This window comes from Palaemon carinicauda, chromosome 18 (genome assembly GCF_036898095.1).
Source record: "Palaemon carinicauda isolate YSFRI2023 chromosome 18, ASM3689809v2, whole genome shotgun sequence".
Classification (NCBI taxonomy): domain Eukaryota; kingdom Metazoa; phylum Arthropoda; class Malacostraca; order Decapoda; family Palaemonidae; genus Palaemon; species Palaemon carinicauda.
The window spans coordinates 107,755,408-107,782,228 of NC_090742.1; the positions used below are offsets into that span (position 1 = coordinate 107,755,408).

Sequence of the window (26,821 nt, forward strand, 5' to 3'; positions counted from 1 at the left end):
CACTATAAACCATAGAGCACTCCTTCTGAATGTGGATCAAACTATACAGAATACTAACATAGGCCACATCATTAAATCATTGCTTACCAATTGGTGATTTTTCATAGAAATGGATGGCAGGAAAAACAGGTGGAAGATACATAACGGCCTTCCACAATGGTCAGTGTTGCTGCTGATGCTATGTAACATCTATAAAAATGACCTGCCGAAGTGCCAGAACAACCGCAGGTACATATGCATTTTCACATAATTGGACTCCTTCACCACCCTCGAAGAAAGACTGCCCTCTCCACCTACTACAACAAATAGCACGTCAATGCCAATCCAATCATTACACAGTTGTGTCCCCTCCACCTGAATAATTACCAGGCAAACAGAAAAACTAAGGATCAAATGGGATGACAAAGAACTGGAAAATCACCCCTATTCAGTCTACTTAGGTGTCACCCTTGACAGAACGCCCCCTTTAAAGAGCACACAACTAAAAGAAAATATAAAGTAACAACTAGGAACAAATAATGAAATAAAATAAAACAAATAATGACAATTGTTTCTCCTTGGGAATCATGCGAACAGAAGGTTGCTCATTGGTCATACGAAATTGACGCTGGGATTTTTTATGTGCACACCTCATAAATCAGTGTCAACTTGCAGTGAATGTGATAACATTTTACCAATAAAATATTTCTTTTGCGACTGTAAAATTTTTAAAAGAGAAATATATTTTTTAGCAAGAAAAGGTTTTCTGAAATTTTATCGGATTCTGCGAGTTTCTCTGTTTTTTTTTTTTTTTTTTTTTTTTTCAAAGATTTCAACGTTTTTAAGAAGGATAGGATTTACAGATAAGATTTAAATTTCTATTTATCACAGATTTTATCTCATAATTTATTTTTTATCTCATACCAACTATATGTTTACTTTTTTATTTATTAGACTTAATGTAAGCAATATTTATCTCCCCAGAATTTAATCGTGTGATCTCCGTAAGAATCATGCTTGACTCATTGGGCTGGTTTATCTCTTCCCTTTTGATAATAATGAATAACAACAACCTCTAAGCCCATCCACTCCGGTCCACCATCAATCAAATAAAGCCCCCAATCACGACCAGGCTGACCAGTTATTATTATTATTATTATTATCATTATTATCATTATTATTATTATTATTATTATTATGATTACTTGCTAAGATACAACCCTAGCTGGAAAAGCAGAATGCTATAAGCCCAGGGGCCCCAACAGGGAAAATAGCTCAGTGAGAAAAGGAAAAAACGAAAAATAAAATATTTTAAGAATAGCAACATTAAAATAAATATTGCCTATATAAACTATAAAAACTTTAACAAAACAAGAAAGAGAAAAATTAGATAGAATAGTGTGCCCAAGTGCACCCTCAAGCAAGAGAACTCTAACCCAAGACAGTGGAAGACCATGGTACAAAGGCTTTGGCACTACCCAAGACTAGAGAACATTGGTTTGATTTTGGAGTGTCCTTCTCCTAGAAGAGCTGCTTACCATAGCTAAAGAGTCTCTTCTACCCTTACCAAGAGGAAAGTAGCCACTGAACAATTACAGTACAGTAGTGAACCCCTTGGGTGATGAAGAATTGTTTGGTTATCACAGTGTTGTCAGGTGTATGAAGAGAGAGGAGAATCTGTAAAGAATATGCCTGACTATTCGGTGTATGGGTAGGCAAAAGGAAAATGAACCGTAGCCAGAGATGAAGATCCAATGTAGTACTGTCTGGCCAGTCAAAGGACCCCATATCTCTCTAGTGGTAGTATCTCAATGGGTGGCTGGTACCCTGGTCAACCAATCCTTTGTCCTTTCCCTTGGACATTACTCCCCTGTATCCACTCTTTACACCAACTCTTCCTTAGCTCATGCCACAGCTAAGTCAAATACTGTTATTAAAGTGCGGTACCTTATATATTAATGTTGTATAATGTTTTTTTTTTTAACTTCATAATAGTTTTTCTGCAAAATTACTTCAAGTTGCATCACATTAGCAAAGTGATGGTATTCAGCAGAGCATGGAAATGTGAAATCCTTCACTCTGCTAATTGTATTAGCTACCCAAATAGGCTAGTTTGAAAACTCCCATTAGATAATAATAATAATAATAATAATAATAATAATAATAATAATAATAATAATAATAATAATAATAATAATAATAATAATAATAATAATGATAATATTATTATTATTATTATTATTATTATTATTATTATTATTATTATCATCATCATTTGCCGAGCTACAACCCTAGCTGGAAAAGCAGAATACTGTAAGCCCAAGGTCCCCAACAGGGAATATAGCTCAGTGAGGAAAGGAAATAAGGAAATGAACTAAAAGAGAAGTTTAAGAACGATATCAACATTAGAATAAATCTTTCATATATAAACTATACAAACTTCAAAATAACAAGAGAAAGGGAAACAAGATAGAATAGTGTGCCTGGGTGTACCTTCAAGCAAGAGAACTCTACCCCAAGACAATGGAAGACCATGGTACAGAGTCTATGGCACTACCTAAGACTAGAGAACAAAGGTTTAATTTTGGAGTGCCCTTCTCCTAGAAGAGCTCCTTACCATTTCAGTCCTCCGCCAATGAATATTTTCAACATTTGACTAAAGTCTACGGACATCGCTTCCCACTTTTCATATGCAGATTGTACAGTAGATAGTGAAAAGTGCAATATTGATCCTAAATCCTGATCTTGATCTGTATCAATTCCAAAATTGCATGGTTTCTTCCGATGCATATTATCTATCCATAGTTAAAATTTGGAGAAAATCCAATGTGTCCATTTGTTTTGACATAATATCTAAAATGACTAAAAATTGCAAATCCGGATCTAGAATCTGGATCCGGTACCGGATCATCACCAAGATGTTAATGGAGTCGTCCATGGCCTAAGATCTATCTGTTAAAATTTTTTATAAATATCCCTCAGCTTGTTTTAATGTTATTTTTTAAATGGCGACAAAATGCAAATCCGAATCTATAATCCGGATCATCTCCAAAATTTTATGGGGTCTTCCATGACGTAAATTTATGTGGCGAGAATTTCGTCAAAATCCGTCGAGTAGTTTTAACGTAATCCTGTCCACAGACAAATACATAAATAAATAAACTGACTCCAAATATAATCTCCTTGGTGGAGGTAATACTGTAATTGAAAAACAAGCCATTTTCTTGCATAAATGAAAGATAAGTGTTATAACATGTTCAATCTGATTGCAATGCGTATATCCAAAGTAATGATATTTATAATAATTAAAGATCATAATTAATCTTCTCTGTAGGTTAAATGCTGTCAGAAACCCTGTTGAGGTATCCCACATTGTTAAAAGATTTCATGAAGCAACAAACAATGCTAGAGATTAGAAAAACAATTCATCTAAGAAACTATGATCCATACAAGTTTTGAAAGTTATTTACACTAACTATATGGTAACAGAAGATTAGCAGCAACTTTTCTTATAAAGTAGGCCTACATAACGGTACTTGGAATTCAAAGGCCAATATTCATTTTTCTTTTCTCTTCTTAGAGAAACTGATGAAAAAATTAACTCTCATGTAGAAAATGGCCTCTAAAATTTCAATAACTCATATGTAAACCTATTTGCATAAAAACGTTTATGCTGATGACGCTGTCTTTATTAGCAGAACACCTCAGGACTTGCAAACCATGCTTACCAGAATGCATGAAATATCACGTGAGGTTGGTCTCAAGATAAATAGAAGAAAGACAGAAATTATGAGAACGGAATAGGTAATGGAAGATGAAATATCATTGGAAGGAGAAAGGAATAATGAGGTACAATCATTTAAACATTTTGGAACTATGGTTTCTAAGACAGTACCTTTAGAATTTGAATTTAATGAAATATTGAAAAAATCTAATTAGACAATGGCTAGGTTAAGTAATATTTGGATATCAAATCGCCGGAAATTACATATAAAAATCTGGCTATATATCAGTTTAGTGAGATCGGTGTTACTGTATGGACATGAATCGCGGTATGACAATGAAACAATATCCAACATATTTTGTACATATGAAGAGTAAGCCATGAGAAGAATATTTGGAGTTAAATGGCAGGACAGGATTAGAAATGAAACTATAAGAGAGATTACTCGAGTGCCATATGTGGATGAGATCATGATGAAGGGTAGATGGAGATGGTTTTGTCATGCTCTTCGCACTCCCCTTGAGAGATTAGTTCGCCAAACGTTCAACTGGGCTCCACAAGGCACTAGAAGAGTTGGAAGACCCAGACTTACATGGCTGAGGGCTATGAAGCGTGGAGTGGGAAATGATGAATGGAAAAGTAGTGATTTAAAAGTTCAAGATAGAGACGACTGGCGAAATCTAACCGAGGCCCTTTGCGTCAATAGGCGTAGGAGGAGATGATGATGATGAAGTTGAATGCAGTGAGAAAACAGTTTAGGAAATCAAAACTTTGTGGTAAAAATTGACATGATGAACACATACAGTACGTTCAGCCAGTGGGGAATAATTTCTTTTGAGACAATCTCAGCTGAAAGAACAAGGTTATTATCAATACAATTGAAAGAAATGAACCAGATAACAACACACTCGGTTACTCATAAACTGAAAATTCTTTTGATTGAGATGATACTAAACAATATGGATGATATGAATATCAAGTAAAAATGTGTGGGCATCAATGAATGTGAGAAAAAAATGACAATGAATGAAAAATAGTACTTTTTGGGTTATATTTACTTAATAATAAAATCTTCTCAATATGCTTAAATGAGGAACTTCTATGTCATTTCAGCCAGGAGACAACTTCACAAGTACTTCACGCCAAAGGATATTTCACTCCTACCGGTAAGTGTCATATAAATCAAAAGTATTCCAACCAAAGAAATAAAAGTTTGTTAATCTTATTCCGTATCTTGAAACATTCTATAGGGAATACGTTTTTCATGGGGTTTCCATATAACATTCTATCATACTTTAATCACACAATTACAGAAAATCATAAAAAAAAAAAAATCTTTAATACATATAAGTAAACAAATCAAGAAAGGTTGATTTGACATATGTTTAAATTTTTTCCTAATTATCAATAAATTGTCAACATTTTGTTACAGAACAACAAAAAAACAAAATGGATGCTATTCTAAATCAACAAAGAAAACTCAACAATGACTTAAATTCCATGAAAAATGTAACAATACATGATGGAGTATTTGAGGATTCCTGGCTTGAGGAACAGAAGAGACGGGCTGCTGCAGTGAGACGAGAATGTAAAGGGTGGAAGCGAAATCCCCAGTACTCGCCAACACACCTAAAAAACCTCACATACCTTCTTGTCGATGATCACCATAAGGCCATATACTGCTATATAGCGAAGGTAAATGCAAAATTTGGTTGTTTTTCACTCAATCATTGATACCAAAGATGTAAGAGAAAATCAGTATTATACATTATTATTTGCGTTTTTACATAAACTTTTCCCCTTGAGTGGCTACATATGAAATGAAATCTCCTGATCTTTAATTTGTATTCTCTAGCTCCTATCGGGTTTGATTCTTCCACTATTCCCTTTTTCATAATTTCATGTGCCTTCATACAGGCTCCCGTTTGGCTTCTTTCATACATAAAGTATTGCTTTTCTGGCCGAATATTTCTCAATCCTTCTCGGGTCATGTTAAAACCATATCTCTCATCCATTTCCTTATTCGTAATATATTCTTCTCACCGAACCAGAGCCAGGAGTGTTAATATTCTTTAGTTTCACCTTTTCAAAATATCTATTTTCCTTGTCAGTGCTTCGTGTTGCCATGTTGTTTATGGGGCTATGAGGACCAGACCCGAAAATTACATCTACTGTCCAATTTTCTTATTATATAGTACTTTATTCCCACAGACACATATACTCACTTTTACTGACCTTCAAGATAAATTCAATGCTAAGCTTTAAACTCCAGTAATCCTAATACTGAATCTGACTAAGCAAACATTTTACAGCAAACCACAAAAATCATGTATCGCAATTATGTGGTATTACACAAGAAAATAAATATCTATTACACTTGCAAATATGACACACAATTGAATAAGCCCATACAATTTGAGACCATACTTTAAATAAGAAAAGGTTCACGATACCTATGCAAGTTTCCCATTACCAGTTTAACGAGCTTTACATTTGCAAATAAACGTTCACTCAATATTTGCACATTTGGCATTGACATCATATCTTCAAAGTACTGATTAGAATCAAGAACATCTGACCACTGCATGAAATTCTTTCGCTGAAGGTTTAAAGGGCATTGGTATCACAAAAAGGACTTCTACTGTATAGCTTATTTACTCATCGCGGCAATAATCGTCATCTCCAGTGTATCCTGTAGAGAACAAACAAATGTCATTGAATATTCATGTAATTTGCCTCATAACATGAATTGCTTTTCAATACACTGATATATGAAAAATGTTCTATTGCCTGTATATCCTACTTTGCAAATATATGCAAAGTAAGTTATGTCCCCACAATATCATATCCTCATGAAAAGAGGCAGTTCACTCCAGGGATTTAGATATGAAAGAAGGTAGGACTATTGGAAGGGGTAATGGGAGGTGGACAAAGAGATTGTTACGGTAAGCTATATCACAACGTAGATTACATAAAATCTACTACAATGTTTTATTCCCTTAGTAATTAATTCAGCCTAGAAAATAGCAAAACTGTAACCGTGAAAGAAAATAATAGCCAGCAAACATCACAATAAGAATATTTAAGATTAAATGAAAGTTATCTAGTCTTGGGAAGTGCCATAGCCTCTGTACCATGGTCTTCCACTGTCTTGGGTTATAGTTCTCTTACTTGAGGTACACTCTGGCACTCTGTTCTATCTTATTTTTTCCTTCCTCTTTTTTTTTTTTTTTTTAAATAGTGTGTTGAGCAGGCCTATTAGAGGGGCCATGGAAGCCTTGTGGTTTATCAAAAGGTTGTCTTTTCATTATCTGTTTGTTTTCCTTTTCAAATCTATTTTTACTGTCCTCCTTCCAGTTGAAGCGGCTATCCTGGAGGGTATTTAGCCTTGTATGGTATATTGGCTCCTCCATGTTGACCAGTTTTTACGACTTTTTTTTTATATAGCCCATGGGTTTGATCAATCACTGTATTTATATTACTGTACATATTGTTTTTATCATTCTTGTTATTTTAGTTTTTAAGTACGATGTATCTTTTTTATTACCATTAATTATATTCTGTCTGGAGACATTGAGTAAAATCCAGTGTAGCAGGAAAGTTTTTCCCCCTTACTGATTTTCCCCTCGGGAAAATTAGCCTAGGATAGATTTCCCCCCGGAAAAGCAACCTGGGCTGTTATTCCCCCGGGGGGAATTTCAGAACTAGGATTTTCCCCCTATAGGCAATTTCTCTCCCTCTTACATATAAGCTTTGACCTTATTTCCACTGCATATAAACCATTTTCCCGTTATCTCCCCCCCCCCCTATTTCCAGACGAACACAGGTGGGAACATGGGACTTTGGGTGGGTGAAAACAGGAAAAAATTTTGATTTTTAACACTTTCGAGGTTCGTAACAGGCCACAGAACCTAACACACTCACCTAATCTAAACTACTAGTTCCCAAGTCACAAACCTAGCCGGGGCAAGCCCGTCAGACACCCCCTCCTAGGTCACAAACCTGCCCTGGTCACAGACCTAGCTGGGAGCAAGCCCCGGGTCCCCCCTTCCCAGGTCACAGACCTACCCGGGGGACAAGCCGCTGGACACCCCTTCCCAGGTCACAAACCTACCCAGGTCACAGACCTACACCCCCTTCCCATATCACAAACCTGCCCAGATCACAGATGTAGCTAGGAGTTAAGCCCCCGGCCCCCTTCCTAGGACACAGACCTAGCTCTGGACACTCCTACTCACGTCACAAACTCTAAAAGTAAAACACAAATAATTCCTTCCCTTATGATTAACAACTACATTTCATTTTTGTCTTAGCAATCTTCATAGTCGAGTTATAACAAAAATGTGTTGGTATTCAGTAAAAGATAACTCAAAATCACACTTACGATTCTTTAAAGTTTGAGGGATAACACAATGAGATTTTAAAAAGGTGTACACTACATTAGGTGTAGACCTGCCATAAAAATCACCGTGATATTGTAGTTGCTATACGTCGCCATAGTCATGCTCTTATAACAGCAGTGGGGTTGGGGGAATCTTGGCCTAGAGGGAGGAATATTATCCTGGGACAAATTTCCTCGGGGGGATATATATCCTTGGACATGGGTAAAAATAGACCATTACACCGGGACCAGTATGTCATAGATTTCGTCAATGTTGTCTACTGTCTTGTAATATTTGTATTGAAGACCTTACAGTAACATCCATGATCCAGACAGTATAATATTCTTTTATACTCAGAAACTTTAGTTTCTAATATGAGGTACTCATCTAAGCTCCCTATAGCTGGTTTCAAGAAGCCAATAATTTTGAAACGGGGTACCATTCTTATAAATCCTACTGTGAATGTGGATGTCATAAGATTCAAGTAGTAAAAGTTTGTGGCAGGCTTAATAATTTCTATTTGTGTTTGATCTACCCGAATCCAGACATGGATGATTCTACCATCGATTGTCTTCTGATCATTATGGCTAAGATACAAGAAGATGATAGAAAGGCCTCTTTTGCCTTTGTTGGTGATTTTGTTGCTCACCTAGAGAGCGGTTAAATTCTGTTTCTCCTACCGATCTCCATGGCTTAAGAACTTTAGACTTTGCCTCTGAATCAGGCTGTGAGCAAATTATAAGTGAAGCTACTCACAGGTCTGATAACTGTTTGGACATCGTATACACTGACTCCCCTGCCATTATAACAAGAAAGGTTGGTTCTCCAGTTAGGACATCTGATCATGCCTTGATTTCATTAGTAGCGAAGACTGAACAGCCTTCCCTAATGTATCATATTCATATAAGATTTATATGAAATCTCAAGCAGACTGGAATGGGATTCTGAGTTATCTTTTAGGCCTGAATTGGTCACAATTTCATAATAGTTCTGATGCTATAGTCTCTTTGCATGAGAATCTAGTCAACATAATTGATAGGCATATCCATTCTCATGTGCATGGTTCAATGATGCATGAAGATGGGCTTATTTGGAGAAGCTAGAGGACTATCATCTTTGAAGGGTAGCAGATCAGATTTAACTTGGAATACCTATACTCAGCTTAGAGATTTTGCTCAGAGAGTTTATGCTTCAACTGAAAAGGAACACAATTTAACCATAAAAGAAACCCTTTCTGGTACAGCCCAGGAACATAAGTGGTGGTTTATCCTTAAATCTGTATTATTTGGTGTAGATGCAACAGTTCCTCCTTTACTTAAACCAGGTGGCTCTGTCACTCACTGTCTAAAGGAAAAGGCTACCCTTTTGGCTGGTGTGTTTGACAGTAAGCAGAGTAATGAGAAAATTTATCTTCCTCATTCCTGTTTTCCTGAGGCTAAGTAACTAGTTTAGCTTTTCGATCTCGTGAAATTAAAGCTCCTTTGATGGACCTTGATGGTTGCGGAGGTGTAGACCAAAATGATATTTTTCCTTTGTTTTCTGTAAAGAAAGCAGATTTCTTAGCTCCAAAGTTATCTGTTATTTTGCGCAAGTTAGCGAAAAAAGCAACTTTTAGCACTTGGAGAAGTAGTAATGTTACTCCACTATGTAAATATGTTCCATAACTCCCAAATTATCTAAAGCTTTTGAACCTCTTTTGACAATACGTCTTAATAGGTTCCCTAGTTTGCAATTTTGTTTTCGAAGAGGCTTGATGGTTGTCAGGAAGGTTGTATGATTGGCCTTGATTTTAGTGCCGCCTTTGACCGTGTTGATCATGAGGCCCTTGTTTTCAAACTCAAACAGTATGGAGTGAGTGGGTCGTTCCTTAGCATTATTATTGAATTTTGAGTGATAGATTGCAAAGAGTTGTTGGTGGTGGGAACCATAGTGAGTATAGGAATGTGATTTCTGGTGTTCCTCGGGTAGTGTTCTTGCCCAATTACTTCTCATACTATATACACATGACATGTGGTTTTACCTAGAAAACAAGCTTGTTGCATATGCAGATAATACTACAGTCTTTGCATTTATTCCATCTTCTGAATATAGATCTGGGTTTCCTGAATCCCTTAAAGGCCTCACCAGGACTGAAACGGGCAAAGTCCTTCACACACTTGTGCCATACACATTTCCAACAAGCATTCACCATCTGTTCGTGACATTAAGGGCAGGATCATTATTATAGCTGATTAGAGTCATGCATCACATCTCATGTAATGAGCCTTAAAATGACCCCCAGGTCCATCAGCTAGATGAGAGAAGTGGTGTTGGGAGAAAAGAAAACCACTTTCATATTGCGATGCATACTTTGACAATATCAAGGGTAAGTAGAACATTGAACTCCTACCATTTATTTCACAAGTACCTCTCAACCTCCAGCATGAAAAGTTTACTTGTTGTTCGCCCCTTCTATCCTTGTGCATCCATTACACTGACAGCATGTTCATCTTGAGATGTTGGAGCGCACATGGCTTGGCTGACATGTAAATAAAGCCAGGCCAAATAATGTGGCCAACAGCAGTTCCACGAAAAATCAACATACACCTAGGGACTCGGAGACACAATAAAAGGCACAATTATCAGAAGGGTTTAACGAGGCATGTTCAGTATGTATTTATGTATTTTATCATCATCATCATCTCCCTCTACGCCTATTGACACAAAGGGCCTCCGTTAGATTTCGCCAATCCTCTATTTCTTGAGCTTTTAAATCAATACTTCTCCATTCATTATCTCCTACTTTACACTTCATAGTTCTCAGCCATGTAGGCCTAGGTCTCCCAACTCTTCTAGTGCCTTGTGGAGCCTAGTTGAAAGTTTGGTGAACTAATCTCTCTTGGGAAGTGCGAAGGGCATGCCCAAACCATCTCCATCTACCCTTCACTATGATCTCATCCACTTATGGTACTCGACTAATCTCTCTTATAGTTTCATTTCTAGTCCTGTACTGTCATTTACTCCCAATATTCTTCTGAGGGCTTTGTTCTCAAATCTACAAAATATATTGGATATTGTTTCATTGTCATACCACGACTATGTCCATACAGTAACATCGATATCACTAGACGGATATAAAGCCAGATTTTTATATGTAATTTCAGGCAATTTGATTTCCAAATTTTATTTAACCTAGCCATTGTCTGATTAGCTTTTGCCAGTCTTTCATTAAGCTCAGATTCTAAAGACTGCATTAGAATTCATAGCTCCTAAATATTTTAAACAATTCTACCTCATAAATCCATTCTCCTTCCGATGATGTTTCATCTTCCATTGCATATTCCATTCTCATCATCTTTGTCTTTCTTCTATTTATCTTGAGCCCAATCTCATGTGATATTTCATGCATTCTAGTGAGCAAGCATGACAAGTCCTGTGTTCTTCTAGTAAGGACAGCATCATCAACATACTCTAGGTCAGCTAATTTCCTGTTACCAACCCAGTCCAATTCTTCTCCACCATCCCCAATTGTTCTATCCATTACAAAATCCATGAAGATGATAAACAACATAAATGACACCACATTCCCTTGGAGTATACCACTGTTATTTGACAGGACTCCCCTAACATTAACTTTGCACTTGCTATGCCCATGAAGACTTAATAAAATTTACATATTTAGGAGGAAATCCATAATAATGCAAGACTCTCCACAAAATTGGGCAGTGCACACAATTTTTTATAGAGCACTAAATATATATATATATATATATATATATATATATATATATATATATATATATATATATATATACTTTTTCAAATATCACTTAAATTTATTTCTCAAACAACATGTGAAATCAGAGAAACCAAAAAAAAAAAAAGTACTATGAGTCACTAGACCACCTGTCCTTTGCTTCCTTGAACCTGAGAGCACAGTGTTCTTCTTGGGCAATAAATGTCCTCTGAGGCATCCTCTTCGAAAACTAACTTGCCAAACATTGAAAATATGCATTAATCAATGTTGTATAATACTGTGATAAGTTATCGAAATTAGCGTATGTATATTAATCATTGAAATTATTGTATTGTGCATGACAAAATCTTATATGTATATATGCTAATTACATTTACAATTAAATGCACATGCAATATTGAACCCTTTTGTAGTCAAGTAAATCAAATAAAAATTTCACATCAATGTTCATAAACTCGCTAGTTTCATTCATGTTCCACACTTGTTCTGGTTTGTAACCCAAACTCGCTCCTGGACATTATCAACAAGCTCCGCAGGAAAAACTTGACCTTAATCGTGGTCTGGAGAACCAGACTCCCTAGTCATTTTGACGTTTTTTAATGAAAAGATGCCTTGGAAAGGCATATGCAGCGTAGATGTAGTGTCTTTACTGGTGGTTGGCTGTGGGTCATCTCACATGAAATGACGGAGTAGAGACTTGGCTTTCTCTTGAATTATGAATGAGTTGGTCGCTATTCCTTTATGATACTGGTCCTCAATCCACCATACTTCTAATGCCTGATTTTTTGTTCAAATAATACTGGAGCGCTCCTACTGGATCTATAAACCTATGTTCTACTGAAATGCTTCCATTATTTGGAAGAAATTTGTTTGAGAAAATTCTAATCTCAACCAAACCGTTAAGGTTTTCATTCTCCCTGAAACATACAGAAGTAGGATTATCCCCCTAAAATTCATCCAAGCTAATAACAAGGCTTTCTTCATTTGTATCTTCTTAACAAGTTTATCCTTATACCTCAAAGAATTTTCATTCAGCCCATAAAGTCCTACAGCGGCATGAGACATCCAGATCTTGCCAGGATCAACCAGTCATCGAGACACCTCATAGGACACATCCTACTCGTTTGGCCCTAGCTGAGACTAGAATGGATAACCATATGAGCACTTGGGAAGCAGTGGACAAACTGATGCAGAGGACTTTCAAGTGGCACACTACTTCCTCGGGAACAAAACGGAGGTATTTTCTATAGGACTAAGAAACCTATTAGAAAATACCCTTCCTTCAGGTCCATTTAAATCATGTCGTCCTCTTTCATGGAAAACTGCACTGTAATTGTCATCTCCATGCTGAAAAGTGTTTGATAAACAAACTTGTTCAGCAGGAGAAAGTGGAAATGGGTCTCAGGTTCTCAGTCGATTTCGTCACCAGGTAGAGACGACTGAAGAAACACGAGAACTGTCACGAATGACTGTGTGCATTCTTTTCCTTCATCGCTTTCACCTTTGTTGCTAAGGATAGGGCTTTTGGCAATTTTAGAGGGTAACTCTGGAATGCCATCAGATTACAAGTGAGGGGAGGATGAAGATCTACGGAGGGTAGACAGTAGGCATTCCTAAGAACTCCTACCACTCCCTGCTCTGTTCCATGTCACTGTCACATTGCCCTATGGTATACCAAGCATCTCCCCACTCGCAGCAGCTGGAAGAGGAGAATACCAATTTCAGCATTCCCTTCTTCCTTTCTTACCTCTACCACCCTTCCTGATTGATTGGATGATTAATTTGGAGTTTTCGGGCATCCTAACATCTAATGTCATTGACGCTCTTATAATTTGTTCTAAATAAAAAATAAAAAGAAATTCAATTTAAAACAATAAAAGTAAAAATGTCCTTATAAAAGTTAGATAGTTTTCAGAAGACAAGCTTCTGAAATAAATGTAAAAATACTGCTAGCATAGTATGGCACATTATGTCCAATAATCTTAGCAAGCATGAACCTGCCATCCTCATCTTGAGCCTCTATTTCTCATGGTGCTAAAAGTGGGGCATTTGGTCAATAAATGCCTCATGGTCAGCGGTACCAAACAATCGTTGCAATATGGCTGGTGTTGACCAGTCAGCAGAAACTCGTGTGTCAACCAGAGTGACCAATGGGGAGACAACAATAAGTAGTCTCCTACCTTCGGGGCATCATTTTATACCTCCAAGGAGATATAACATTCAATATTTCTCCAATCCTATTTTCAACTAAACTATCCCAATGCTGTTGCAAATTATAATAAATTAAATTCTTAATACTAGGTAAAAAGAATCATTACAGAGAATGAGATACTTTTTTGGTAACAACTCATCTGCAGCATTCTTTGCCAGTATCTGTCTTCTCATTTCCAGGCACACCTACGTGTGCCGGAACCCAGCAAGGTTGAACTGTTATACCTCTCAGCCCAGCAATAAAAAGCCACTCTAAAATCTTTGCAAATAAAGGGTTACTGGAATTAAAGCTCCTGAAGTTTGTAAGACATTTCTTGCATCGCTAAAAATGTTTCTTGTCCATCCTAAAGGTAACAACACAAAAATTTTAAGTTTTTCTAGTTTCCTTCACAGCACTTTGTTAATAGATTTCATGAAATATCTCACTATGAACTCAAAACATCTTCATCATTATTGTCTCCATATTTCATTTGAATGCTGTCTCACTAACCACACGCTGAGATCGTCCAGGAACCAATTCGAGAAATATAAGCAAAAGGGACAAAATTCCCTCTTCTTTCTTTTCAATAAAGTTTATTACATGGCTAATTTGCCCTTTGTTTCATGGTAATTATCATCAGTTTCACTTGTCAGTAGCAATTTTCAAAGAAATCTAATTTAGTTCCTATACCCCTCTTTCATTACATGCCCATATAAGCAAGGACAAGGTAATCGTATATACACAATCCACTAACACTGCCTTGCCTAGAAGCTTAATGCTAATCCCGTATCCAAATAAACTTTTACCAGGAACCACATGAGGAGTACCTCCTTAATATAATATCCACCTGACGAAAAACACAAACTCTTTTTTCGCTATACTCTACATCAGGTTCTCACAAGTAGTTATGTAAGATATTTTTTTAGAAAACCGGCAGTATTGACACAGAGCTTACCTCACTACATTATGTACATACATAAACACACATTATTTACATCATTAAATTTATCTGTAATACATGGCCAAAAAAGAAGGTAGATAAGGTTTGTTCAGAAAAAAAAAAATAACCTACGCATCAACTCTTGGAATGTTGTGCTTGGAAAGATACATCTTTAGGAACTATGTGTATGTGTGACTGATGGTATTCACGCTCTATTCCACTGACAATACTGTAATTTGTATCACAACTGTGCTGGGTTTCACCATCTTTACTCGGTACAGATCTAAATACTCTATTTCTAGTTTGTGTTTCCTTGACTGTAATCTTTTTTGAATACACACGATCGCCTACAAATATCATGACCAGTCTGGTTCTGAACTGCATAAGGTTTTTGTTAGCTCTTTTCAAAATATGTTCTGTGGTGTTCATTACTTTCTGTTACAGATTTAACATACTGTACACACGATGATGTTCAGTTTAGTCATTTAGTAGGTTGGCCAGGGCACCAGCCAGCCCTTGAGATACTACCGCGAAAGTGTTATGGGGTCTTCTGACTGGCCAGACAGTACTACATTGGATCCTTCTCTTTGGTTACGGTTCATTCTCCCTTTGCTTACACACACACACAGTGAATACTCTGGCCTATTCTTTACATATTTTCCTCTGTCCTCGTACACCTGACAACACTAAGATTGCCAAACAATTCTTCTTCACCCAAAGGGTTACTGCACTGTAATTGTTCAGTGGCGACTTTCCTCTTGTTAAGGGTAGAAAAGACTCTTTAGCTATGGTAAGCAGCTCTTCTAGGAGAAAGACACTTCAAAATCAAACCATTGTTCTCTAGTTGTGGGTAGTGGCATAGCCTCTGTACCATGATCTTCCACTGTCTTGGGTTAGAGATATCTTCCTTGATGGTACACTAGGGAACGCTGTTCTGTCTTGTTTCTCTTCCTCTTGTTTTGTTGAAGTTTTTTATAGTTTATATAGGAGATATTTATTTTAATGTTGTTACTCTTCTTAAAATATTTTATTTTTCCTTGTTTCTTTTCCTCACTGGGCTATTTTCCCTGTTGGAGCCCTTGGGCTTATAGCAACCTACTTTTCCAACTAAGTTTATAGCTCAGAAAAATAATAATAATAATAATAATAATAATAATAATGATAATAATAATAATAATAATAATAATAATAATAATAATAATAATAATAATAATAAATTGTTTCAGCTTTATCATGAAGTCTGGTTTAGGGCAAGTACAGACCCACGGCCAAGCGCGCATCCTGGGTGAGCAACGCCTTTAACCTATATGGGAATGAAATACTTAACTCTATTTTTGTCTCAGGTGTAATTAAATGGTATTATTTCGCACAGATTTGGTTTTCTTGGCTTTTGCAGATTACGTTTCTTTTACCTGATCTATACTCTATTGGTATCTGTAAAGCGAAAAAGGCAGGGTTTTGGCGGGGAGCGGCGATGCCATATCAAATATTACCATCACGCTGTATGGCGTATGGAGGTAGCATAAGTTATATAATGCAAATATGATTAATTTATAATAAATATTCGCCGATTATTAAATGCCCTCGTAATTTCCTTACTTTTAATAACAATAAAATGACACGTTTCTTCTTAAACGTGGCAGAAAATTTCTACAGCGCTGCCAAATCCTATCTCCGGCATTAAGCTGACCTTTGGGCATAAATATGTCAAACAGCGTGTGTCCCCATAAAAACGGCTCAATAAAAACAGTCATTAAGGAGTCTGTCACCTGACATTCATGACCCAAAACTATCATCTATTTGTTTTGTATTTCAGATGAAAAACAATTTTACTTCTACATAAATGATATAGATGACACTACTGAAACTCTAAACCGAATCCTTGATAGTGTTAGAGAATGGATGATAATTAAACAACTAAAATTAAATGAGAACAAAACTGAGTTAATGGTGGTGGGAAAGAGAAACACTGTGAGAAGCTTGGGTGATATTCAAATGAACATAAATAATGACACAGTGCCGATGCCCAGTAAAGTTCGTGATCTAGGTGTATTTCTTGACTGTAACTTGTCTCTCAATGCCCAAATAAATAATGTAGTAAAAACTGCTGATTATCATCTAAGAAATTCTGGATGAAAATTCTGTAAATAAACTTGTGATGAACTGTGTTATTACCAGGATTGACTACTGCAACTCCATCTATTACAATTTACCAAAAGTACAACTTAAGAAATAACAAAACATGATAAACAGAGGAGCAAGACTGATAAAAGGTGTCCCACCTAGAGAAAGGATCACCCCAATACTAATTGATTTACACTGGCTGCCAGTTAAAGAGAGAATTGAATTTAAAATATGTACAATAACCTAACAAGTTATCAGAACCGGTCGTCCAAAATACTTAAGAAAATTGCTACATATTGCGCAGAAAACAAATTGTGTTGACACAAGAATAGTTACAGATGGTTTCAAAGTACAGTCAAACATCTAGCTACGAAAGAATCGGCTTACAAAATTTTCACTCCACGAAAGGAGATGCAAAGAATTTTATGACTCGGATCACGAAAAATGTTTCGGACAACGAAAGGCGGTACAAGCGGGAGCATCCAAGATGGATTTTAAAATTCGCACACCGCCATAAACTCACTACCATCCTCCTGCGTTCCCATTGGTTATCTCCCTACTTGGATGCTAGTTACTACCATGAGATCATGCTCTCCTATTGGTCGGTATCTACTGTACTGTATCCCATCGTGCATCTACGTATCGGCGTTCCTATGACTTCTCGTTCTGGCAATGGTATCGCATGCATTGACTTAGTGTTTGTGATTTCGCTTTCGTAACAATTTTACTGTATTACATACTGTTATCGTGTGTGATCCTACGACACATCATTAGCCATGGGTCCCAAGAAATTCACTGATGTTAAGAGAAAGAAGAGGATGATGCTTTCCATGGAGATGAAGGTGGAAGTAATAAAGAAATACGAGGCTGGCATACGGTTAAGTGTGGTCGCTAAGGAGTATGGCCGAAATCCATCTACGATAGGAATGATCCTTAAGCAGGAGGAAGCTATCAAGGCAGCAACACCTTCTAAGGGCGTGACTGTTTTCTCCAGCAAGAGAAGCCACCTCCATGATGAGATGGAGAGACTGCTGCTTGTCTGGATAAAGGACAAAGAAATGTCTGGAGACACTATCACCGAAGCGATAATCTGCCTGAAAGCCGGTGCCAATTTCAGTGATCTTGTGCGTGCTCAGGCCGATGCAGACGCAGGAGAAGGAACATCGAAGCAGGAACCCCCAGAGTTCAAGGCTTATTATGGGCGGTTTGAAAAATTTAAGAGACGCTCAGGCATTCATTCGGTGGTGCGTCATGGGGAGGCTGCAAGCTCGGACACGAAAGCAGCCGAAGCCTTTGTTAAGACGTTCGACGAGTTGACTATCCGGGATGGCTACAGTCCCCAGGAAGTCTTCAATTGTGATGAGACTGGGCTTTTTTGGAAAAAAAATGCCTCGTCAACTGTACATCACAGCAGAAGAAAAGAGGCTACCCGGGCATAAGCCTTTGAAGGATAGGCTTACCCTTGCACTCTGTGCAAATGCCAGTGGGGATTGCAAGGTGAAACCCCTGATGGTGTATCACTCTAATACTTCTCGAGCCTTCAAGACCCACAAAGTCGTTAAGGAAAATCTAAAGGTGTTGTGGAGGGCTAATGGAAAAGCCTGGGTAACAAGACAATTGTTTATCGAGTGGATAAATATTTGTTTTGGCCCAACTGTGAAAAAGTATTTGGAAGAGAAGCACATCCCTATGAAAGGCCTGCTGGTACTGGACAATGCCCCTGGTCACCCTCCTTCCCTCCATGTAGATATTGCACCACAATATTCCTTTGTCAAGATTCTCTATCTTCCACCGAACAACACCCTCTCCTCCAGCCCATGGACCAGCAAGTGATTTCAAACTTTATGAAACTCTACACGAAATATCTCTTCAAGAGATGTTTCGAAATCATTGACAGCACAAACCTCACTCTTCGTTAATTTTGGAAGGAGCATTTTGATATTGTCATATGCCTCAAAATGATGGATCAAGCTTGGCAGGAGATTTCGAGGCACACATTGAACTCTGCTTGGAGGAAGCTGTGGCCTGATGCCGTCTCCGCACGAGATTTCGAGGGCTTCCACGCAGACCAAACTGAAGACGATTCCGAAAATGTTGACGATTCTGAACCTGATGCTCAATCTGAAGTTGCCGAGATCGTTACACTCGGGAAGTCCATGGGTTTGGAAGTTGATAAGGCCGACATTGATGAGCTTATCCAGGAGCACCAAGATGAACGTACGATGGATGACCTGAAGGAGTTGGAGGCTATGCGAGTGAATGCCATTCAGGAAGAGTACAGCGGGTGTGGGGAGGATGAGCCACTGACAACGGCAGAAATTAAAGAGGGTCTATATGGCTACTTTAAAATGGTGACTCTTGTAGAAAAGAGACACCCAGCAAAAATTCTCACAGGTCGTGCGCTTGAGTACTGTAATGAAGTTTGCCTAAGTTATTTCAGGAACATTATAAGAAGCAGGCAGAAACAAGCTTCTTTGGACGCATATTTTAGTAAGAGGCCTTTGGTAGAAGCAGACCAAGCGCCAGCTAAAAAACGAAAGAAAAGTGGTAGTAGTGATGAAGAAAATGTGTAGTGTAACTAAATTTAGAAAATAGAAAACGTAAAGTAAAAAAGAAAAAATAGAAAAATAAGAAAAAATAAATTTTATTTTAAGTTTATTGTAAAGTTGTGTTAATATTTCCTGCCATTTGTAGATGCGTTTCTTGAAATTAAGTGTTAATGTTTTCTGTCATTTATAAATCGTTTTTTTTAAAGTTAAGTGTTCACGTTTTCTGCCACATGTACGTAAGCGTTTTCCACCATTTTCATCTCTCTGACATCGCCTCACTCCAAACGTAAGGTTCCACAATTTTGTTACGTACTTCATTTTTACTGTTTGCTCTAATTAAACTCTTCTTTTTCAGAATATTAATGTCAATTTATTATCAAATTATCACAATACAGTACTTTTCATATATTTAATACATTTAGTGCCGAATATAATATTTATAATCATTTAATGTGGTGTTTTTCAAGGGTCTGGAACGAATTATGCTATTTAGATGTAAAAGGCGACTCGCTACACGAAAAATTCACTTCATGAAAGCCCTTACGGAACCAATTGATTTCGTGTTGTGAGGCATCACTGTATTGGAACCTAGACATATTTCTACTGTAAGCTCCAGAGCCTTTAAATATGCTGCTGTGAGAATATATGATAGGCTCCCACGAGACATCCGAATGATTGAAGACATTAAGGTTTTCAAGAGGAAACTGAAGACTCTTATTCCGTGAGTTGTTTGACAGTGACGATTTAACAGTAAATGAGCAATTCGTGATTTGAAATGGTGAATACTCTGAACGAACAAGATAAAACAACAGTGGAGGTCCTGTAGAGAGTGGGGTTCCCCTGCTGTATGGGACCAGAAAAGCAGCCGTCAAAGTAAATTAAGTAAAGTTTATTTCAAGTTCCCCTGGTAAAACAAATCTCGTTAGGGCTGACGATCAGACTCCAACTAAATCAATTGACCCAATAAACGGAACCAATACCTCTCTAGAACCTACAGAATGGCTAATGACTCTTGATCAAAAGTACTATAATTCTGTCCTGTGACTTTCAACGACCTAGATGTAAAACAAACAGGTTGCTCTCTAACTTCATCACCTCGTTGTGAAAACACGCCACTGATAGCTATGCTATTCGCATTTATCGTTACCAAAACAGATAATCTAAGCATGAAAATGTGCATAATTCATCGCTAGTTAAGTTCAGTTGGCTAAATGCCCTTTCTTTTTCAATCCCAAATTTATTAATTTTTGCTTTTTAAAATTATCTAAGCTAAGGGTCTGGCTATTTCCCCATTCCTAATACATTTACAGTACTATCCAGAGAGCCTGAGAAAACTAGCTATTTTTGGGGATTACTCAGCCTAAGGTACTCTCAGATTACTTCTACTTTCATCATAATCTCCTCCCACGCTTATTGATGCAAAGAGCCACGACTAGATTTCTCCAGTCTTCCCTATCTTAAGCTTCTGTTAAATCAACACTTCTCCATTCAGCATCTCCTACTTCATGTTTCCTAATCCTTAGCCATGTAGGCCTGGGTCTTCCATCCCTTCTAGTACCTTGTGGAGCCCAGTTGAAAGTTTGGTGAACTAATCTCTCATGGGGAGTGCGAAGAGCATGCCCAAACCATCTCCATCTACCCCTTACCATGATCTCATCCTCATATGACACTCGATTGTCATATGTGGGATTTCTAATCCCGTCCTTCCATTTAACTCCCAATATTCTTCTGAGTGCTCTACAGTTGCAGCTTGACTAATGATAATGATAATGAAAAAGAAAAAAAAAGATGATGACGACAACAACAATAATAACAGCAGCAGCAGCAACAACAACTGCAATAATAATAATAATAATAATAATAATAATAATAATAATAATAATAACAGCAGCAGCAATTAAATAACAACAAAATGATAATAATAACCATTATCCACGAAAATGTCACAGAATACATCTACGCTTCTATCTATACTAGCCTACTATTTATTTATTTATTTTTTTTTTTTTTTGTGAGTGACAATTCTAGTCATGGTCTACAACTTTTCATCAGGCATAACGATGTTGTCAAATTTAACTCGCTGGTATCTTTTGCAAGGACAGTTATTGATCTAAAAATTAATAATAATGAATTTTCTGTGTTTTCAATAAATGTAAAAATAAGGATATAGCCTACAAGACAATACTGTGTTTGCTTTCAGGTGGCTTGCACAAACTGGAAAAGATTATGGATGATACTGACTGGTTTAACTTCAGTTAAGGATCCCATGCTTATACCTGAAAATGTCCCTCATATGATCCATGACAAGATGATGCTGATCAAACAACCAATCACAGTAAGTTGGAAATATTTATCGAACTTTTTACGCTCTAAAAGTAAAAGATTAAAATAAATTTTATGTTCAAAAGATACAACATTCATTTTAATAAAGCTATGCTGTTCAGCACAGTATGGTGACTAATTGAAGAATGGAATTCTGAATCTTATCTTGGATGAATAACCAGTAATTAGAGGAATTTCATACTCGTACTGGAACAGTTGTCAATAACTGCATTGGTGAGCAAAAGCAGCAGTATCTAGGAAAACAACCGAAAAGACTGAAGAGAACACGCCAGGTAACATAAAAGGTTTGTATATCATGAATATCAAAACCATTACAAATTTACTCTAAAATTGGGTTTTGACGAAGGAGAAACCTATATTTTGTTAAGTACTGTGTAGTCCCTAAGAATTTCCTGTAAAGGCTAGAATAAAAACTCTAATACGACATGATAAAACAAAAAGAATATTGTATATCAGGAACATCAAAAGCATAAGAAATTTTTGTCTAAAATAAGTTTAAATGAAAAAAATAAACTATTTTTTTGTAGAAGCTGTAGGGGTTTCCTATAAAGGGTAGAACACGAAATCCAATACAACATGATAAATCAAAGAAACATTGTCTTCCCTGCCTTGGGCCTTATGTATCAAAGTCCAAGGCACTAACTCAGTGTGTAGGGACTACACAGCACCTTCTCCAAAATATACTTTTCCTTTAGAAAAAAACCCTCTCTTGGGGGTAAGGATGCTGTGTGGTCCTCAAGGACTATTACGGAACATAGATAAGAGTCAAGTTACCTGTAACCAAGTGAACTCCGAATCAATGTTTAAATATGTAAAAGGAAATGACTAACAAGTCAATCTATACACCTCAAAAGATGAAATCTTAGAGATGGGGCTAGATGACCATCATGCCACAGTTGAGGATACCCCTTCTTCTACCCAGTTTCCTCCCACATGTGTGCCACGATTGAGCCGAGCACCATGCAAGCACGTTCCACTGCTTAGATTTGTTTCATGTACAGTAATGTCTTAGAATACAACTTATGTCCAGACCAATTCATAAAGGTTTGGATGTCCTAAAACTGAGCATTAGCAAAATATGACAACGAGGAAGCCATTATTCTTACACATGGGTTTTGTGGATAGAGAGCTCAGTATTTTTGATGAAGGAGATCATGAGAGCATGGGTAGCTCTTGTAGACAGGACTCGTTGGTCAGGGTATTTTGAAACAGGCTACCTCCTGAAGATGGGGATCTCTGCATATATGATTACACGGTTGACTGCAGACAAAGGTTACCTCAGCTGAACTGTAAAGCAGAGATACTATAAAGAAACTTTAGTCTCTAGGGCTTTTAATTTTAGTCCAAAAAATAGACGACCTTGGACAGTATCTAGAGATGGTCAGGGGCAAGGGGAGGAATTACAGTTCTCTACAAAATGCAATAACTAATTTTGAGTAATAAGCGAGTTCTTTGATTTGTCCAAAAATATCCAGCAAGACAATGAAGGTGATGGTAACAAGAGTCATTGAAAAGCAAAGGAGTGATTGATTTTGTAAAACATTCCTCCTTGAGGGGTTCTTTCAAGGCAGATTTGCATGAAAAAAAAAAAATATTTTGCTTAAGCTTCCTATCCTCAAAGAGCCATTCCAGAAAGTATGCTTAGTAGTCCAGGGTTATCTTGCATGGGGTATATCCCAGTGGAAGCCCATCTATTCTTCCACATGGACTGGTGTTGTTTGGTGGGAGAAGACTTCTTACAGCCCATCAAATACGTAACTGGTATTAGCTAAGAGTTCTCTCCTATGGATACAGGAGATAAAATCCAGCTGTGAAGATTTGGGGTTAGAAAGGAAAATATCCTAACTCCTTAATCTTTGATACCAAAAATTAAAATAGGCAATGACCTGAACTTCCCACAACTGCTGTATATTGACCACTGTGCTAGCATTGTGTATACCCTCAGAGTCATGTTAAGACCAAATAGCATTATTGTCAACCTGTACAAACTCCTCCCAAACCAAAACCCTAAAAGTACGTTTTGCTTGCAGCGACTGCTGCACTAATTACATTTATTGCTATGGGGCTGTTTTGCAATGAGCGACTATTTGGAGCCAGTGATGGTCGCTCGCGACTGTAGCGATAATCGCTCATTGCAAAACAGCCCCATAGAAATAAATGTAATTAGTGCTTAGCGATGATCGCTGGGCAATCAACAATCGCTGCATGCAAAACGTACCTTAAGCAAAGCTGAAAGTGAGGAACAATAAGGAAACACCAGTATGTATTTGTTTTCGAGATTTATAGTACATGTCCAGACCCCTGGGTGTATTACTTGGTAAACTTACGCTACGGTTGTCATCTTGAACGCATCACATCTGATATGTTTGTTGAGACGAGAGACGTCAAGGTCCAATCTTCTCTCAGTCAAGTCCTCCTACCGGACACCAAATGGTCTGCTTTGGAATTTTAGAAATCTGTCTTTCTCTATGGCTGTCAAAAGAGTTGACTTTCGGGGATTTGGCCTGAGTTCCTTACATAGTAGGTGCTCTAAGGTACATAAGATTTTTGCAAATACTTTCACTAACATTGAAAAGAGAAAATGTTTGATCTCTTTAGGTATGCTGCTTATTAATCCCTGTTCCTGGCTACTTAACCCAACTGCATTGCAGGTAGGGCAATTCTCAGGGCCCTATACTCTTCCCCAAGAGGTACAACAATCACTAGGATATTGACACAGAGTAGGGCACCAGTTCCGTTTACTCCTCTGTAATGTAAAAGATAAGAATTTAAAACTTAATATTTGATTATTATCTCACAAGGGGAAGAGATAATCTGTCTTCTCTGTCACAGAGGAAAAAATAGACCAGGATATGCTAACTTGATTAGATCAAATACATTTATCCTGAGAGGGCTAATCCATTCTCATAGCTACTCAATGAGTAAAAAGAAACCCTTAGACAAGTCGGAAGATAGGAAAAGGATTCCTCAACAAGCCCAAGAGACATAATCCTTCTCCCTAACCACCTAAGAGTAGTCATTAACCACCGAATAGTCATAGGGTAAGAGAAGGTAACTGTTGTATATGTATTAGTGTGCTACTGTTGTTAACACACATTGAGTATGTGTTGTTGGGATGTTGAGTCTTGAAGTAAAGTCAATCAGGTTAACTTTAAAATGGTTTATTCTCTAAAAACAACAGTGTTAACATCTCCATCACAGGAGTATAGCTGGTTTGGTCGGATGACCATTCCAGATGAAGTATTGATAAGAACTGGCTAAAATATCGATATCACAGATATCGTATAGTTAGTTATCTCAGCATTTAAACACATAATGTAAACTCTACATTAGTCTAGGAAGACACCTGCATCCGGTGGCGACACAACTCTTTTACACGGTATGTATTTGTGTTTATGCTTCATAAAAATGTTACATTGCTGAGATATGCAAAACGCATCCTGTTATGATCTTGTCTGACTACAGCAAATCTCACGCTAGCTTCTACTGCCACAATGACGTATTACGTCATGTGTTTTAAACATGTAATTTGTGACTATTACATATGGCGTTAGTTATCAAAGTTGCATATTCCCCTCTCATATACCTGGAATAATGATACAGTAGTTTATTAGTTAAGAATGTTCCTATCCCAGCATCTTCGCCATCTTGTCTTCTGGTTGGATGGGATATAATCAGAGACTTATTTTTAAAATACGTATAATGCTTAAAGCTTACATTACAGCTCTACTCTCCGACTCTTTGTGACTCTCAAGAGACAATATGTAAACAAAACTCGTACACATACATACAAAATAACAAATGGGCATCACTCTAAAAAAAAAAATTGGATAATACTGCAATAAGTAAGAAAAATCACACCCTAACTTTAGGACAATTAATTAATGATTACTGTTAAATCGTCTCTGTTGTATGACTGTTGAAATAAGTCTTCAGTTTCCTCTTGAAAGCCTTAATGTCTTCAATCATTGGAATGTTTCGTGAGAGCTTATTATATAGTCTCTGGGCTGCACATTTAAAGGCTCTGGAGCCTAAAGCAGACATAAATCTAGGTTACAAGTTTGAAGCCATCTGTAACTACTCTCGTGTCGACACGATTTGTTGGCTGCGCAATATGTAGCAATTCTCTTAAGTACCGGTATTTTGGACGCCCGGTTCTGATAACTTGGTGGGTTATTGTACATATTTTAAATTCAATACTGTACTTGCTTTAATTGGCAGCCAGTGTAAATCAATTAGTATAGGGGTGATCCTTTCTCTAGGTGGGACTCCTTTTATCGGTCTTGCTCCCTTGACCATAGAATGATTACTCTATATTCAAGACATACCATCAATTATGTTAGATAAATTTAGCGCTATTTTGGTATATGTAAAAACCACATTATCAAATAAACTATATTAATGCAAAGTATTCCAAGTATGAACAAACAATATAGAAAATGGGTCCTTCTCGGAGAAACTCGATAAAATCCACAAGTTAAAATTTGATTACATGCATGTAAATAAAAACTGAAAGAAAATATTTATCACGAAGATTTGTGTACCTACACTGACTCCCAAGTTACATGGAACTCAACTCTATTAGTTTTAATCTATTTTACCATTATGAACTGTAAGAAAAACTTTGATAAAAAGGCTATTTCTAGGAGAATGAAAAAATACTGGTTTTCACTCCTTGGAATCTTCCTATAATTTTACATGGTCATTTATGAACCAATATAATAGTTGTAAGTTTAAAAGTCTACCAGCTATGTTTGATCAGGTAAAAATTTTATTACTATAGTAAAATCAATTTAAGGAAAAAAGAACACAGAACTTAGACACGAGCCATCCAAACTGAGTGAAACTGATAA

General features: G+C 37.0%; 1 protein-coding gene across 1 annotated transcript in view; it reads left to right on the forward strand.

Annotated features, from left to right (window-relative positions):
- LOC137657942 (carbohydrate sulfotransferase 11-like) overlaps positions 1-26,821 on the forward strand; it is an 82,628-nt gene that overhangs the window by 22,258 nt on the left and 33,549 nt on the right. The window contains exons 3-5 of the mRNA XM_068392655.1: positions 4,817-4,869; positions 5,136-5,398; positions 21,826-21,960. Of these exons, the coding sequence (XP_068248756.1) occupies positions 4,817-4,869; positions 5,136-5,398; positions 21,826-21,960 (451 nt within the window). The remainder of the gene's footprint in view (positions 1-4,816; positions 4,870-5,135; positions 5,399-21,825; positions 21,961-26,821) is intronic.